Source organism: Lepidochelys olivacea (genome assembly GCF_965140295.1).
Source record: "Lepidochelys olivacea isolate rLepOli2 genome assembly, chromosome: 25".
NCBI classification, from domain to species: Eukaryota; Metazoa; Chordata; order Testudines; family Cheloniidae; genus Lepidochelys; species Lepidochelys olivacea.
The window spans coordinates 17,570,469-17,587,680 of NC_140435.1; the positions used below are offsets into that span (position 1 = coordinate 17,570,469).

At 46.8% G+C, this 17,212-nt stretch overlaps 2 protein-coding genes across 7 annotated transcripts in view; one reads left to right on the top strand and one right to left on the bottom strand.

The window, feature by feature from the left end:
- ARMC6 (armadillo repeat containing 6) lies at positions 1 to 12,953 on the bottom strand. 4 transcript variants are annotated; one of them, XM_084614810.1, is made up of 8 exons: positions 12,908 to 12,953; positions 9,529 to 9,689; positions 8,766 to 8,848; positions 5,982 to 6,552; positions 5,096 to 5,241; positions 4,216 to 4,347; positions 3,170 to 3,307; positions 1 to 1,698 (listed from the first exon to the last, which is right to left on the bottom strand). In XM_084614810.1, exons 2-8 carry the CDS (start codon positions 9,647 to 9,649, stop codon positions 1,486 to 1,488), a joined length of 1,404 nt encoding a protein of 467 aa, XP_084470936.1. In that variant the 5' UTR covers positions 9,650 to 9,689; positions 12,908 to 12,953; the 3' UTR covers positions 1 to 1,485. The 4 variants fall into 4 exon arrangements, with proteins under 4 accessions (XP_084470936.1, XP_084470935.1, XP_084470934.1 ...); XM_084614809.1 differs by lacking the exon at positions 12,908 to 12,953 and adding an exon at positions 12,529 to 12,660; XM_084614808.1 differs by lacking the exon at positions 12,908 to 12,953 and adding an exon at positions 12,237 to 12,516.
- SUGP2 (SURP and G-patch domain containing 2) overlaps positions 12,665 to 17,212 on the top strand; it is a 20,981-nt gene continuing 16,433 nt past the window's right edge. The window contains exons 1-3 of one of the 3 annotated variants that reach the window (XM_084614807.1): positions 12,665 to 12,798; positions 13,639 to 13,760; positions 14,584 to 16,176. In XM_084614807.1, coding sequence (XP_084470933.1) covers positions 13,646 to 13,760; positions 14,584 to 16,176 — 1,708 coding nt within the window. In that variant the 5' untranslated portion in view covers positions 12,665 to 12,798; positions 13,639 to 13,645. Of the gene's footprint in view, positions 12,799 to 13,014; positions 13,106 to 13,638; positions 13,761 to 14,583; positions 16,177 to 17,212 lie in introns of those variants that run through there. The other 2 variants (XM_084614806.1, XM_084614805.1) reach the window with 2 other exon arrangements.

Sequence of the window (17,212 nt, forward strand, 5' to 3'; positions counted from 1 at the left end):
TTTGTTAAGCCCAGTCACTGCCTGCCCTATGGAGAGATGATCAAGTGCAGCCTGGCAGGGTTTATTGAACTGAGATTGCAGAGAGAGACAGACAGATGGATGCAGCTTTTGCCAGAAAAGCAACTGAGAAAGGAATGTAGGCAGCTTATTGCAAACACACACTGCACATGGAATTAGTGCCTTTGGGGTTTTCAAAGCTGTCAAGACTTTTGCTGCCTTACAGGCAGACATCACACAGCTACAACAGCGTTTACTTACACATTTGGCATAATCAGTTTAAAATGCCCAAAAGCATTAGTCATCTTCTCCACCCTCTCCTCTTTACAAATTGGCTTGTCTGGGGCTAAGCACCCTTTACGTTTTTCATAATATGAATTTAATCACTCAACAATGAAGCAAATGGCACTAGAACAGAGTGTGGAAGCTAACAGCTGGAGCGGAACCGGCAACTACTGAGACACTAAGAGGATTGAGGATTCACAAAAATGCTTCCTCTTGGCTGGGGAGGGAGGGGGCTATTTAGCATATGTGTAAGAGAGAGGTCAAGAGATTTCAGACTGCCATATTCTTCCACCTCTTTTTCCTCCTAATTCTAGTGTCTTCCCTCTCCTGAGAGAGCCATGGCCCGTTGGTCAGAGCAGGTAACTAGAATACAAGAGTCTTGGCTCTGGGAGAGTATGTCGGGTGATCCCAGCAAAGGGCTCAAAATGTGGCTGGCTCTCTGGTGGCACAACACTGGGGCACACCAAGCTATTTTTTCCCGGCCGCCAAAGCTCTCTCACACCTATCATTTGATTGTACACATTTGGAACAGTCCTATCATCTTACATTTATTTCTGGAAGCTCAGCGATTATAAACGTGACACACTAGGCCATGACATTTCCAGCCAATACCTTGCATTTGTTTAAAATATTGTATCGGATGGAAATGGATCTAGCCAACACAGTGAGACAATGCACAGCATGCTAGTAACAGCATTGGGATAGGACGGGACATTCACTATGTTGGTGTCATCTCCCCCAAATAGTATTTGGGACGGCTAGCCACCGGGGCACAGAGCAGGGGTCAGGAGGTTGGATAAGGCTGGTTAAAATGGTAGATGCCAAACTACTGCAGGAAGAGATCGACTTTGGATCACAACATGGACACACACATGGGAACAGCCCATACTATAAATAAGTAACACCACAGCAGTGGGGGGTGGGGTGGGGTGGGGGTAGGAGAGAAGTAGGTCTTTCCCACGCATCAAGTTGTAGCGAGAGTAGATCATCACAAGTTCTGTGTATCTGTAGCCTGTATAAACAGACAACGCCATCTCAGCAACAGCTTCGATGCCCCTGTGCAGTACAGCCCACACCACATGCCAGGAATTCTCTTCAGCTGCTCAGGGCCAGTTTTAAGTGCAGATTAATTGATGCCATGTTTGCCTGTAGATGCTGCATAGTGAGATGTTCCAAGCTTCCAGGGCTCTCAGGAGCAGTGGTTTAGGGAGCCAGGCTTCCCTTTTGGCCTGTCCACAGCTCTCGGAGCTCCACTTTACAGCCAAGGTCTCTCAAGGCAGCTTTGGCTATGTCGTCACAATCCTGGTGCACCGCACGAGCCTCCACAATCAAGTTCTCAGCTCCCATCTCCAGGATAGCCTGAGAGAAGTCCCGGTTCCGGGAGACCAGGTTCCGAATCAGCATGCAGGCTTGTTTCTGAGGTGAGAGGGACAGGAGAACGGTTAATGCCTCATGGAGAGAGCATGGGGAGGAACATAATGCCACCCAGAAGGGAATCACGTACAGTAAGGCTGGGCTTAGTCTAGTGCCCCCTTCCTATTTGAGGGATTCCAACGTGCTTTGCACGAGTTGGCTCCTAGTTGGGTGGCAGCCATTTTGCATTCAGGTCACAGATTAAAACCTGCTTCAGTGGGAAAACTGGCCAACTACCCAAGGGTCATCCCTGACTGCTTTCTTCACCACCCCTAGGACCTTTCACTTCCTCTTTGGCAGACTCAAGAGATAGGCACAGGGGTCTGACCACATGGTTAAATCCTGTTTGAACAAATCCTTCCCTTAACACACAGAACCCAAAACATCCCCAAGTGACTTCCTAACTCTAGATCAGCCACCCTCAAACAAGGAACACAGGGCATGAGATGGGAAGCTAGGCCCAGGAGCACCTTTCCACCAGAGATGTTAGCCCATTGATTGCCACATGGGCAAGGACATCAGACAAGGAGGGAAACAATCAGCCTTCCACTCTGGTCCCTGAATTCACTGAGTGCTGGGAATACTTTTGGAACGCGAGAACTCATTGCCTGGGGATGTTGTGAAGGACAAAAATATAACTAGGTTTGCTCTAGGTGTCCCCAAACCTCTGACTGCCAGAACTGGGGAGGGGAAGGCAGGTGGATCTCTCCAAATTGTCCTGTTCTGTACACTCCCCCTGAGGCTCTGGGACTGGCCACTGTCAGAGACAGGATACTGGACTGGATGGACCATTGGTGTGACCATTTTTATGAGGGTTTAACAAGCTCTAGAGCAAAAAGGGTTTAAATAAAACATTTTTAAGTGATGTAAAATATTTAGAAAAGCTGCAGAGCAGGTACAGGATTCTACAGGGCTTAGGGAATGAAACGGGGGCTGATTTTTCCCTGTGAAAGGGTCTCACTTAGTCTTGGGGGACAGGCAGCCTGCCTTTCCTATGACCAATTTGAGCAGGACTGGCAGACTGGAAGGAATGTAACCCCATCCTCTCCACCCAGCTATTTTTTCCTTAAAGGTCACAAAGATTCAATAAAGTAGGATATGAAGCGGGAAATGCAAGAGGCCTCCTGATGGGCACAGAACCACCATCCACGGGGCTGGGCACAGGGCTATATTTATGCAGGCAGGAAGAGGTGTTAGTGACAGGTATGGCTTGAAGAATGCAAACTGCAGAGCCAAGGTCTTTGGGACTGAACACAATCAAAGGACAATTTCTAGTCCGAATCTGGCATCAAGCAGCTCAGACAGACAGATGCCTCTGAAAGAACTATAGAACACTGCTCCACCCGCAACTTCTTCATTATCTTCACCACACAGCTGCAAACTCCGTACAGATGTTGGGCGAAACACAAAGAAACCCAGGGAGGCAGGAACCCCACGGTACTGAATTAGTAATAAAGAGCTCCTGCACAGATACCTGCACAGCCCCTTCTCTTGGATGCACCTTCATGGCCTGAAGAGCCACCAGGGCCCCTCCGCCTTCCATGATGACTTTACAGTTCTCTGGCTTGCGCAAGGCCAGCATGCACAAGGCTGCACAGCCCTGCTCACAGATCTGCAGGACCAAGAGGAAGAAACAACTGCAACCAGAAAAGAGGCAGCACCCCCACGAAGCCTCCCAACCCCCAATTCATTCCCCCGAGGAGAAAGGAGGCTAGTCTCCCACTGAGCCAGCACACCAACTCCCAGGGCATTTACACAGGGAGTCTGGTGCTGGTGTGAGACGTCAGTTTGATGGGCCTAGAGAACGAAAGCCTCTGTTCATCACAGAACAGGTACAGTGTGGCCAGCAGCCAGGTAAACACCCCCTTCTGAAGCCACCTCATGCCAACAGGCGGCCACCTCTGTTGTCCACAGAGACCTCAGCTTTGCCAATACAAGAGGCAACTGGAGAAAGACATGGGGGGGGGTTGATGGTAACATTTGCTGGCTGGTAACTAGTCCGGTGTATTCCTTTGACAGAGGCCACCACACAGACATCAGAAGAATGATTTTCAGTGATGGCTGGATCTGAACTATTGACTAGATGTGTAAAGCTCAGGATCCAGTTTCCAATCCCCTGAGCCATCTGGTCCAGCACAATAAACGTACTAGTACGGTAGAAAGTGGTTAACTGTTTGGATGTCATACAAACACTTGTAATGTACACATTTAACCTGTCTAGAAAACAGGAGCGTTCAAGGGGTTAACGCATGCCTTGCTACACTGTCCATGCTGGGAGCAGAATTCTACTCACTACAACTGCAGCTAGCAGTTCTGCTCCCAGCATCAGCAGGGCATTGTTCCAAGTCAGAAGTAGTTACATGGGTGGCAAGTAACGCTGCCTGGGGTGGAAACACAGGTGAGGGCACCATTAATGCTGTTATCAGAATGAAATAATGGGCCAAAAATCAGACCTCCAAACCCAGACAGACACAGAACTCCAAAGCACAGTGAGTCCCCAGCACACATACTGGTGTATACCTGAGGGCTGGTAAGATGATGGCTCATAGCCAGCACAATGAGATCTGTTCCTCCAGTGTTGACTATGGCGTCTTTCACGTCATCGTTCCCTGCGATGGCCCACATGACGCTCAGCACCTGCTTCACCAGCTCCTGCACTCAACGACGAAAAGAACAGAGAGAAACAAAACCCACCAGATCCCATGTAAGCCAGGCAAAATGGATCACAGCCTCTCAGTCTGAAAGGCAGCACCCTCCACCTCACTCCCAGCCCTGAGACTCGAACTCAGAACCTCAGGCAGGACCAATGAGGGGTCAAAGACTCTACCTGAATAGCAACATTTTCCTCAGGACTCCCAGCCCCTCACATCCCAGATGGCATTTTCCACTGGCCCCAGGCAGAATGGCCAAGTTGCCCTGTTCAGAGTATCTGGGATTTTCAAAGAAGCCTAAGAGAATTAAATATCCAAACCCATAGAAATTCAGTGGGATTTGGGCACCTAACTCTCTAGAAAAATCAGAGACACTATATAGAGGATAGCCAACGTTCCAGCTTTCCTGAGAACTAAAAAGGCTCTATTCCTAGATCGGGGAGGCTTTATAGAACAGAGGCTAGAGCAGGGGTGCTGGGTTCTGTTCTTGGCTCTCCCTCCAACTCAGCACATGGAACCTTGGGTTGCATGCCAGAATGTAGGTGGTGGTAAGTGGGCATCAGCAGTGCCATTTGTGTGGTAAGAGCCCACGGGCAGAGGTTACCAAAGCCTAATGCTCATTCATGTTTGGAATGTGCACTGAAGATGAAAAGCATCATGTTACGTGCTAGGCAACGTTATCCCCAACCCCCACCCATAAATACCTTCGCTTCCAGAAAAGCATCCCACTCACTGAAGAGGGACAGTACCTGATGGTCAATGCAGTCAGCCAGCAGGGCCACCATGAAATTCAGGCCTCCAAGGTCCACAATCTCTTGACAGAACTCGTTCCGGACGGACAGGCGAGCCAAGGTGGCACAAAGCTCACGGAGAACGCTGGAGTCGTCTGTGAACGCTGCAGGAGGAGGAAGACAAGGGAGAAAAATAAATAGGAGCTGGGAAGGAGGAGCTGGCAGAATCAGTTTCACATGGGTTTTAGAAGAAGGATCAAGCATGAACTGGTAGGTTTCAGTCCAGTTCTTAGTGGGGGAGGAGTCCCTGTTCCAAAACTCACCATCATAACTGACACTGACTGAGACTCAAAAGACGTAGACTATGAATTGAATGAGCCATTGAGCTTGACCTCCCTTTTGACTCACAGGCCTTTTCAGGCCCAGGGAGAGGCACACTGGCAGGATGTCATGTGTGTAATAAATTTACACAGCTATTGCTCAAGTTGTTAACTGCTCTCTAGCCAGGTGACTATTAGCTCTGAAAACTGAAATCCTGACCCTTCAGCTGCCTTTGGAGCAATTATACTCTGCCCTTCTGCAGTACCTTTCAGAGGATTTGAAAGCATTTTTGCAGCAGCAAACTTCAAAACCCTCCTTGGGAGGCGAGCAAGTTATTACCATCATTTTATAAAGGGGTAAACTGAGGCCCAGAGAGATTAAGTAATTTGCTTAAGGTCACACACAGCGAGCTGGCGGTAGATCTGGGAAGAGAATGCAGAGTCCTGGCTCCCAGTCCTCTGTTCTGACCACTAAGCAACCACAAAGAACTAAAAATTAAACCTGCAGTTAAGCAGCATGATTTTGGGGTAGGAGAGCACAGACGGAGTGAGATAAGAACCAGAAGTCGAAGGGTTAATACTACCTTTGGCAGCCTCTATGAGGATCTTTAAACCGTTGTTTTCTGATACAATCATCTTGGCGTGATCATGGGCATGGCCAAAGGGCACACGGATGTCATCATCAAATGTCATGATCCTGAGCGCTGACGAGGCCTCCCGGACCACCCCAGCACAGTCGCCATGCCGGACAATGGCACCCGTCAGCAATGGCAGGACACCACCTTTCACCAGTTCCTGGCGGTTCTGCTCATGTTTCAGACAGGCGTGTCGGATGCACCGGATCCCAGCTAGAGTCATTTCGGCGTCATCTGCGTTCTCCTTCAGCGTTTGCAGCAACAGTTCTTGGCCAGCAGAGTCGAGCAGGTCTGGCTGCCCATCCGTGAGGGCAGACAAAGCATGCAGGGCCTTGAGCATGGCACTTCTGTCTCCTGAGGCCAGCTTGCAGGCAGACAGCACCACAGGACAGGCACCTTTCTGCCCAGCCAAGTAGCGGGCAGCCAGCCGTTCTCTGCATTGCTCACTGAAGTACACTAGATGCTCACCGACCTCACTGAGTGCAGAGTCAGCGATGGATTTCCTGAGTGAGTCTAATGTCTAAGGAAGGAAAATGGGGGTTAATGTTCTCCCCACCAACTGATTTCCTAGGGCGGGGGGGAAATCTACTGGATCATCACATCTGCATATTAATAATCATTTCTCCCCTTAAATTTAAACAAATTTGGCATGATGAGAAACACTATACATCCTAAGAGATAGACATTAGTCTTTCAGCACACAATGGGGTAGGGATGTAAAATACTAAATGGTTAACCGGTAAGCATTAGACTTACCAGTTAACCAACCAACCCTAACCGTTAACCCCCAGCCCAGCCCGCTGACCCCAGACCTGGCCCGCCCCGCCCCAACCCCTCTCCCTTTAATCGATTAACAGACTAAATGACAATTTTAGTCATTTAAACAGTTAACATTTTTTAACAGATATTTACATCCCTACAAGAGGTCAGAGGTAGCCTAGCACTGTTCTTCCCTCGCAGCATGCCTCACTTCTGAGCTGCAGGGACCACCTCTAGGGACGAAAGGGGAATTTAGTCCCACGGCCCTTTCAGCTCTTGGCCTCTCTGCAGCGTCTGCCTGGAAAGTGCCTCTTCTATTGGTGATTTTTGTAAAGTGGACGAACTTCCCACTAACTCATTTCACACAGGCCAATAAACAGGCACCAGTAAATAAGAACATAAGAGCTGCCATACTGAGTCTGAATATGGTCCATTTTGCCCAGTATCCTGTCTGACAGTGGCCAGTACCAGAGCTTCAAGGGGAGTGTTTAGAACAGGGCAATTATGGAGCAATCCACCGGTTATCCTCTTCTGGCAGTCACATGCGTAGGATCTCCCCGAGCACGGGGTTGCATCCCTGGCTATTTGGCTAATAGCCATTAATGGACCTATCCTCCATGAATGTAACCAGTTTCTTTTTTGAACCCCATTTATACTTTGGCCACCACAACATCCATGGCAAGGAGTTATATTCACAACAAATTGTGTGTTGTGTGAAAAAGTATTTCCTCTTGTTTGTTTTAAACCTGCCGCCTACTGATTTCGTGGGTGAGCCCTGGTTTTTGTATTGTGAGAAAGGGCAAACAACACTTCTCTGCTCACTTTATTTTTCACACCATTCATGAATTTATAGAGCTCTGTCCTCCCCCCAGTCATTTCTTTTCCAAGATAAGCAACCCTAATCTTTTTAGTCTCTCCTCTCTCTCATGGAAACCATTCCCCACCCTTGATCATCTTTGTTGCAATTCTCTGAACCTTTTCCAGTTCCACTATATATTTTTGAGATGGGGAGACAAGAACTAGACACAATATTCAAGATGTGGGTGCACCATGGATTTATACGGGGCATGATGATACTTTGTCTTATTTTCTACCCTGTCCTAAGGGTTGCTAACATAATGGTAGCTTTTTTTTTTTTTTTTTTTAAACACTACTGCTGTGCACCGAGTGGAAGTTTTCAGAGAACTATCCATGATGACTCCAAGATCTCTTTCTTGGAAAGCCACAGCTAGTTTAGAACCCATCATTGTATATGTGTAGTTGGGATTATTTTTTCCAAAGTGCATTACTTTGTATTTATCAACATTGAATTTCATCTGCCATTTTGTTGCCCAGTTGCCCAGTTTTGCAAGATCCCTCGGTAACCCCTCACAATCTGCTTTGGATTGAACTATCTTGAAAAGTCTGCAAACTTTGCCACTTCACAGTTCACTCCTTTTCCGGATCGTTTATGAATATGTTGAACACCACAGACCCCGGAGGGACCCCACTGTTCACCTCCTGGCAAAGTTATACTCACTGCTGACCTAGGGCTAGACTGGAACCAAAGACAAGAGGGGAAAGGCTCCACATCATATTACCAATCCTCAGACTGGCCAGGTATCCCATTTGTGTTACTCATGCCCTTTTCAGAACATCTGTAGAGGGTTCATGTCAGGCTGACCCTTCCTTCTGGTCAAGAGGGGGCGGCCTGAAAGCTACCCAAGGCACTCCTTGCTCCTGCCAGCCAGGAAATATTATTTTGCGCTTACATAGCGCCTTCCACCTGAGGTGCTTCAATAGCTAACCCGACATGTGTAGCCCCATTTGACAAGTGAGAAAGCATGAAGGCACAGTGAGGTCAGCCCTTCCTCGGAGCTCACAGGGAATCAGTGGCAGAATTGGAAGTGGAAGCCAGAGCTCACGATTCCCAACCCCTTACTCGAACCACTAGATCACACAGCTTGTTGCAAAACTACAATTAATATTTCCTACCTGCAAAATTTCATGTTTTTGCTCTTGGCCATTTTCAGAGGTGGGTTTCCGTGAAGCTTTTACAATAGTACTCAGATCAACACCTAAAAGGCAAGAGAGAAGTAAGGAGGCAGGGGGTACAGGAACCCTGGTGAAAACTGAAGAAGCTTAGGCTGATGTCTTTTTACTAAGAGTTAACTTAAACACAGGCATGGATTATTAGGATGTTTATTACATCCTTTGGAAAGGATACAAAACCAAAGTCTTGGCCATTTGTGATCAGAAAATACCTTTTCTTTTTTAAAAGCAAAGGGCAACTCAGGCTAAATTCCAGCTTGGAAAAAGTTCATTCTGCCTCTCTAAATTCCCTCCTGCTGTTTCAGCTCAAGCAGTTTTTCCTACCATGACCACTCCTTAAAAATGGGGTGTTGTAAACAACTTCGCATCCCACCTCAGAAGAGGTTGCATTTTAGAGGCAGGCAACTGACCCTTACATGAAGATTCTCTGAAGAGCTTTGGGATCTTTCAGATTGAAGTGCCATTGGAAAAAGAACAAAATAGTTTAGAGAAGTGCTTCCCTTTATCAGCAGTCAGTTTCCAGAAAGAATTGAGCACATATTTTGGGATTCTTTAACACCTATAACTGGCTTATATGAAAACTAAGTTGGCATTTCTAACACACACCCAAAAGCTCAGCAGACCCTTGATTTTTAATATGTTGAAAGCATTTTAATTACATATCTGTCATATCCTATTGCTTCAGAGTGAGAAGGATTTGCAATACCTTGAGATTCAAATTGCTGGACAGCTTCTTTCACAGCCTCATCTGGATCCATTTCAAATTCTGTGATGTTTTCTTGCACCACATCATCAAATGTTTCCTGTGTGATCCATTTGGATGCCATTTTATTTGGTTATTAAACAGGGACTGAAAGGCTTCTTGACCTGTCATCAGGAAAGCACAGAATTAGAGTTGCTCCAAAACATTATGAAGTTTTTGACGGTGAGAAACAAAAATATTACCCTACTACCTGTCAAAAGGAAAGCATAGAACACAGAATCAGAGAAGTGTAGGACTGGAAGGGATCTCAAAAAGTTATCTAGTTCAGTCCCCTGCACTTAAGGCAGGACTAAATAATAACTAGACCATTCCTGACAGGCGTTTGTCTAACCTGTTCTTAAAAACATCCAACAACAGAGATTCCACAACCTCCCTAGGCAATACGTCCCAGTGTTTAACTAACTTGACAATTAGGAAGTTTTTCCTAATGTTCAGCCTAAACCTCCTGTGCTGTGATGAAGATGGCTAAGGGGACTGGGAATAGGATGTAGAGCCCATCACCTATATAGGTCTTCAATTCAAATCTGGCCCAAGTTGGTAATGACCAGAAGGTATTACTATCTGACACCAATTCAGTGGCCATGGTTGAAGGGCGTTTGAGATTTTCATTCCAGTTTCCAATGGAGTGGCCACAAGGCAAACCATCATATTTGGTGCTAACTGAGGCCCCTTTGTTGGCAGTCTCAACGGAGGCCAAGTTTATTAATTGACCATGGAGACTGAACTCCCATCTCTCTGTTAGAGGGAGCTCTTCATGCTCAAGAGCAAGGCATACTGTCAGAGAGGAGATGGAGAAGCTTAATTTGCTGCTACCTATTCTGCATCTATTGCAGAGAGACACAAAGGACTTCAGTCACCAGTGGTTCTCAATCTGGAGCCTGCCCTAATCTTCCTTCACCAGCCTACCAAACCTGGTATCAACCCAACAATTCATGATTTGTTCTGTGGGTTTTTTTGTTTGTTTGTTTAAAAAGGCCACCATCAACTTGAAAGCTAATTAATTAAAAAATATTTAAAGTACAATTCAGGACTGGGAGCCAGGACTCCCTGCGCTCTATTTCTCACTCAGGTCCTGAAGCCTCACAGCAATCTGTGCGGTTTTACAATCATATAATCCCCATTTTTTCAGACATATTTTCCTTCCTGTTGCTGTGTGAAAGCCTCACAGAAACAACTGGGGAAACTGACTATAACCAAAGAGACTGCGCAGAAAGCACCATTAAAAAGTTCAAGACAGAGAGAAAAGATCTCTCTCTTTTCCTTTATCTTTTAGTTACACTGAACTTGGACGTAACACTGATGGATCAGATTCACATGAGTCAATTTTTTTTAAGTTGACACTGTCCATTTTTAAGCATTAAAAAAAAAAAAAAAAAAACAGAGGCAAAGAAGATAAGTGACTTGATCAAAGCCAGAAAGGTTCTGTATGCAATACCTCTGATTCAGAACCCAAGAGTGTCTTTTTTTTTCTTTTTTTTAAGTAAAGTATTGTGGCAACATTTGTGTAGTTTACCATTCCATAAAATATTTTTAATTTGATTCAGACACAGAGTCAGAAACAGAACTTGAGGGGCCCTGGTACTCAGTCCTGTATTTTAGCCATTTCACCATGGCACCAGATCCCAGCAGTTACAACGTTATATATTTTAAACATTTGCAGTGAAACATGTCTGTCCTGTTGATTGTAAGCTCTTTGGAGCAGGCACCAGGTTTTCCTCTATGTTTTGTATAGTTTCCATTACACCGTGGCACTCAGTAGATAAGAGTAATCTCCAAGGAGAAGCTGTGCTTTTATAATTTATTATCTAAAATTCAATTAAAGAAAAGAGAGAGAGAGAGAGAGAGAGAAATTAAAAGCCACAAGCCTTGGAACAGGGGGTCTTTGCTCCCGACTACAGATGCGAAGGTTCCTATGGACTGTTCTTATGTCACTGCAGCCCTACCTGAACAGAAACTGCTGAGTTTGGGCAGCAGCGATTTTGCCAGGGTGCGCTGGCGAGGCAGCCGTGGGAGAAAGAGCGGACCGCACGATGACATGACACAGCACTCCGAGGACCCGCCTGGGCAGATATTGATATCACCGAAAAGCCATAAGGCGGGTGCATCCACCAGGATGCAAAGGATGGCCATGGAGAACTGGGATAAAAGCAGTGCTTGCCATTCACCAGGGTGTGTCCCAGGACTGGTATTTTAGGCACTGATAGCAGGAACGCTCCCCTCTTACCCTTGCCTTAAAGGTAAGCCTCTGTGCTAGGCTGCAGCTTCCCGACCTGGGCCGCCACCATCCAGCCGGCCCTGGAGCTTGGGGCGGATGGGAAGGGGGTGTTGGCTAAAATGCCACTCGGCTGGTCGGTAATGACGGGCAGCTCACAGCCTTGCACAGGAGAGGATGCCCCGGGGGGCGGGGGGGAGGCTTGCAGGGAAGCTGGAGAAGCAGGAGGAGAGGAGCCAGGCCCATGGGGAGAGACGAGAAAGAACGGGAGCCAGCCGAGGGGCGCACGGGGGGGCTGGCCAGGGCTGTGCGCAAGGCAAAGGGCGCTGGGCTGGGGCTTGTGTGTCACCCCCCCGGGGGAGGGGGGACCCCCATGGAGGGGGGGGACCACTGGCCTGGGTCCCCTGGTGAAGCCCATCTCAGTCCCTTCCCCCCTCACCTCTGGGCCTCGCTGCTCGCCGTAGCTGGTTCCACCCCAGTCAGCAAAGGAGAGACGCTCTGGGACCGCGGCTACCGGACTGACCCAGCTCGGCCGCCATACGCCGCCCGGCAGCGCCGAGAACCTCACCACGCTCGGCTCGGCTCGGCGCCACCGACCTCAGAGTACGCATGCGCACCACTTCCGCGGGCAGCCAGCTCGCCCCATCCCACGCTGCACAAAAAGAGCACGGAGGATGCGGACCGTGCAGGCGTCCGAAAGGGATATCAGTGCGCCTGCGCCACAAACTCACGCGCGTTCTTTCCACCGTCACAACGGATGGGTATTGCGCACGCGCAGAGCCGTCGGGCGCGTGCCTATTCTCTTCCGTGCTCAGCGGGCGCCTCGCCCTCTCCAGCGCATGCGCGGTGCGCGGCCGTTCCGCCCGGCCCGGCGCCCTGTGGAGAAAAGTCGGAACTTGGCCGAGCGGATCAAAAGTCGGAACTTGGCCGAGCGGATCGGAGCGGGTGGATACCTCGCTGCTGCCGGGCTTCGGCGAGCCGCCGTCCGCACCGCCCCGGGGGTGAGAGGCTGCGCGAGCTCTTAGATCGTCCCGTCACCTCAGCTACCCGTGTTGGGGGCCGTTTCCTGGGGTTTCAAATTTTAAAATTTTAAATAAAAAATAAAATTACCCGCAACCTCCGAAATTCGTGTCAGGGGAGGGGGAGTGACTGCGCATGCGTAGGGAAAGGTGGCGGGGGGGGTGAGCAGGGCGCATGCGCGACGGGGGCCTGCGTCAGGTGACTCGCAGAGGCTGCTGGGAGTTGACTGTACCGCACCGAGGGCGAGCGGGAGGCTGGGGTGCACCCTGCCTGCCGGAGCGGGGCGAGGTGAGGGTGGGGCTCGCGGTGGAGAGACCTGGGGCTGGGGGGCAGTCCGAGGCGGGATTTAAGAAATCCCCCTTTAGAGATGCGTGACCAGCGCTCCTCCCTCTGCCCCGCGAGAGTGGTGGCTGGAGGCCTCAGCCTGGCCGGCGGCGCTTGGCGGGGACCGGGGCAGCCTCAAGGAGTCGTGGAGTGATCGGTGGGAAGCCACCCAGGGCAGCTTTGGAGGCACTTATCACTTTCCTCCAGGCTAGCAGTTTAGTCTGTATTTAATTCCCTTCCTGTGTTGGGGCCTCACGCTCTGATAGGCCAGTGGGGATATTTTTGTGCCCAAGGGGAAGAGAAACACACACTGTTCTTATGAAAATGCTGCCCAGCCACTCCCACAATGGAACATGCCACTCTTCCGTGGCACTGTAAATGCATCTGGCTTAACCCTGCCTTTACAAGAGGCAGCTCGCTCTCCCTTGTACAAAGAAAGTCCATTTGCAAGCTGTGAATGTATTTCTGTCAGAGATTGAGCATTTTTCTTGCTACAGAGTAAAAATGGCCTCAAGACGAATTACGCGGGAGACTTTTGATGCTGTGGTGCAAGATAAAGTTAAAAGGTATCGGATGGACCGAAATGATGCTATAGAAGAGACAATCCATCATTTTAAAGGTAAGGCCCAAATCAACTCACAGTTTGCCTCACCTGTGGATTATGACACTTGCTGTACAGATCATAATTTTTTTATATCTTTAAATTTTCTACTATAAATTTGCATTAATATAGCTTTTCCCTGTGTTTTTTTGTGTAAGGGCAAAGAGGCGTGGCTGACATGCTTTATAGTGATAGACTCAAGGAGCTCAGTCTGTTGACCTTAACAAAGAAAGATAAGGGTTGACTTGATTACAGTTTGAGTATCTACACAGGGAACAAATATTTAGTAATGTGATCCTCAGTGTAACAGAGAGAGGTCTAACATGGTCTAATGGCTGGAAGTTGAAATGAGATCAATTCAGACTAGAAATAAATACATTTTTAACAGTGCGAATAATTAACCATTGGAACAACTTACCCGCATCGTGGTGGATTCTCCATCACTGACATGTTTTTAAATCAAGATTGGATGTTTTTCTAAAAGATATGGTCTAGGAATTATTTTGGGGAATGTCCTAGGCCCTGTGTTATATAGGAGATCAGATTAGATGATCACAGTAGTCTGTACTGTCCTTGAAATTTATGAATCTATGAATCAGATATTTTAAGTAATTATTTCTCATGCGAAAACCCAGACTTTTTTTCAACGTTTATTGCTTTTCTGTTACAAGGTGGAAAGTACAAGAAAGGAGAGAAATATTTCAGAGAATTGGACTTGGGCTCTAATTCGAGGGGATGTTTAGGAGTGCTGGTTGCTCAGATTTCTAAATGTGCTTGACCTCCTAGTACATTAACACATTTTATGTTGTACTCATTTCTTCTTTTAAACTATTCCTTGCAGCTCATTCAAGATCGGTTTCAAGACCCAGGTATGAAGACAGTTTTCATGATGATGGAAGATATTCACATGATGGTCCCTCCTCTCATGACGATTGGAGAGGAGATGCTAGAGAGGACTATCCAGGGCCTTCTTATAGATCTAGTAGCCCTCTCATGAGGAAAGATAACTACTACCATGATCACTATGGCCGCCCTGGCTCTCGGGACCGGGACTATGGCCGCCCTGGCTCTCGGGACCGGGACTATGGCCGCCCTGGCTCTCGGGACCGGGACTATGGCCGCCCTGGCTCTCGGGACCGGGACTATGGCCGCCCTGGCTCTCGGGACCGGGACTATGGCCGCCCTCACCCTCGGGAATCCTCTAGATTGCATGACACTGACTTTGGCTCTTCTGAGCTCTTGGGTGATTTTAGGTCACCAGGACTTGTGGAAGAGGAGTATGGGAACATAGAGAGTCAGGATTATGACCTGGAATACGGACTTCAATCTGAGAGCGAGTTCAGACCGCCAGTACACAGAGGCAACATGAGTAGAGGAAGGATTCTGCGAGGAAAACATATTACAAGAGGCCTGATTAAAAATAAAGTATTTAAAGGAGATATCAAAACTCCTCTAAAGAAATGGAACACCAAAAAAACACTACCAGTGACTAATCAGAAGTCAACTCTGCAACCTGATCAGATGCCAGAAACTACAGAACAAGCTAACCAGAGGTCTGCAATTGCCCAGCGCCTTAATCAGAAGCTAATCCTACGACCTAATCAGAGATCAACTTTGACAACGCAAAGGCCTGTCATCCGAATTCGTAAGTCTGAGCATGTTCTCAGACATCTTAATTTTGATCTTGTGGACAAGTCTGACATATTCTCAACCTTTGGAATAGAAATAATAAAATGGGCTGGATTTCACACAATAAAAAATGATGCAGAATTTCAACAACTGTTTGGGGCTCTCTTCGAGCTGGAGACAGAAACGTGTGCAAAAATGCTTGCTTCATTCAAATGCTCACTAAAGCCAGAACACAGAGATTATTGTTTCTTTACCATCAAAAATTTACAACATGCTGCTTTGAAGACTCCCAAAGTAGACAATGAGTTCTTAAATATGTTGTTGGACAAGGGTGCCATGAAGACTAAGAACTGCTTCTTTGAAATAATAAAGCCTTTTGATAAGTACATGATGAGACTCCAAGATCGTCTTCTAAAGAGTGTCACACCTCTTCTTATGGCCTGTAATGCCTATGAATTAAGCATCAAGACAAGTGGTTTCAGTAATTCTGGAGAAATGGCAGGTGCTTTTGAGACCACCATTTCTCTGTGTCGTAAGTCCTTGGCACTTCTGGGCCAAACCTTTGCATTAGCTTCTGCTTTCAGGCAAGAGAAAATACTTGAAGCTGTTGGTCTTCAGGAAATGGCTCCAGCACCAACATCATTCCCAAATTTTGATGATTCAACATTATTTGGAAGAGAGTACATAGAGAACTTGAAAGCTTGGCTTGAGAAAAGTGGCTATCCAATTCAGATGAAAAAAATAGAACCTGAGTCCACAATACAGCTTAAAAAAACTGCTCCTGATACAAGACCTAAAATGAAGAGTAAGTAAAATGCCATAAAATATCTTTCTAATACATATTTGAAATTTTTTCCATATAATCATAGAATTTAGAGATGAAAAGGCCTACTAGACCATGTAGTCAATCCCTCTCCAGTGCAAGACTATTCCCTATAATACACTCATTGGTGCCTTGAGTGACAAATAACTTGCATTTCACATTTTCATAGTAGTATTCAAATATAACTAGTCTTCACAACACCCTTTAGATGAAGTAATTTTCACTTTGTATATGAGTTAATTTGCCCAGACTATGTAGGTGGCCAGTGACAGATCTGTGATTAGATTTTGCAGGGTCATGGCTCCAGCCTCATCTCAGTCCCTTAATCCACACTGCTTCTCATAATGACACTGTTTCAGACCTAAGAGATACATCCTCAGAGTTTTTCCTCATTTGTTTTTAGCCTTAATTTTCCCTTAATGTATTCTCATTAATTCTACTTGCATCTTTTTTGCTGATATTTTAAAAGACAGGAAAATGTAACTAAAACGACAAATATTAAGAGGCAGACAGAGGTAAATATAGTAGCTGAAGCTACTTTTGCCTTTTTTTTTTTTTTTGACTTAAGTTTCAAGTTGGACCAGATACCTCTAAATAAAATGAGACCTCACACCAATCCCTGCAGTATCCCAGTAGACGCTTCTCACCAATTTATTACACTGCTGTTTGTCATGACCCTTTGTTTATGGTTATTCAGAGAGCCCTGCCCGGATACAAAATTTGTATCTGCATCCAATCCGCAATATGCAAAAATGGTTCATGGATATAAAGCAGATAGACGCAGATTTGCAGGGCTCTAGTTATTCAGCCAAATATCAGTTCATGTGACACTTCCTATCCAAGCAAACTTGAAATAATTTTGAGTGAGATTCTGAGATGTTTTCTATCAAATGATGTTCTAAAATTTGATTATATTGCAAACAATAGCTTTTCTGTTCAGATAATTTTATCTTATTAGTTCTGAAAGATTTGTTCTTTACAATGCCAGTTGCTGTTGATTCCATCATCATGGATGTGT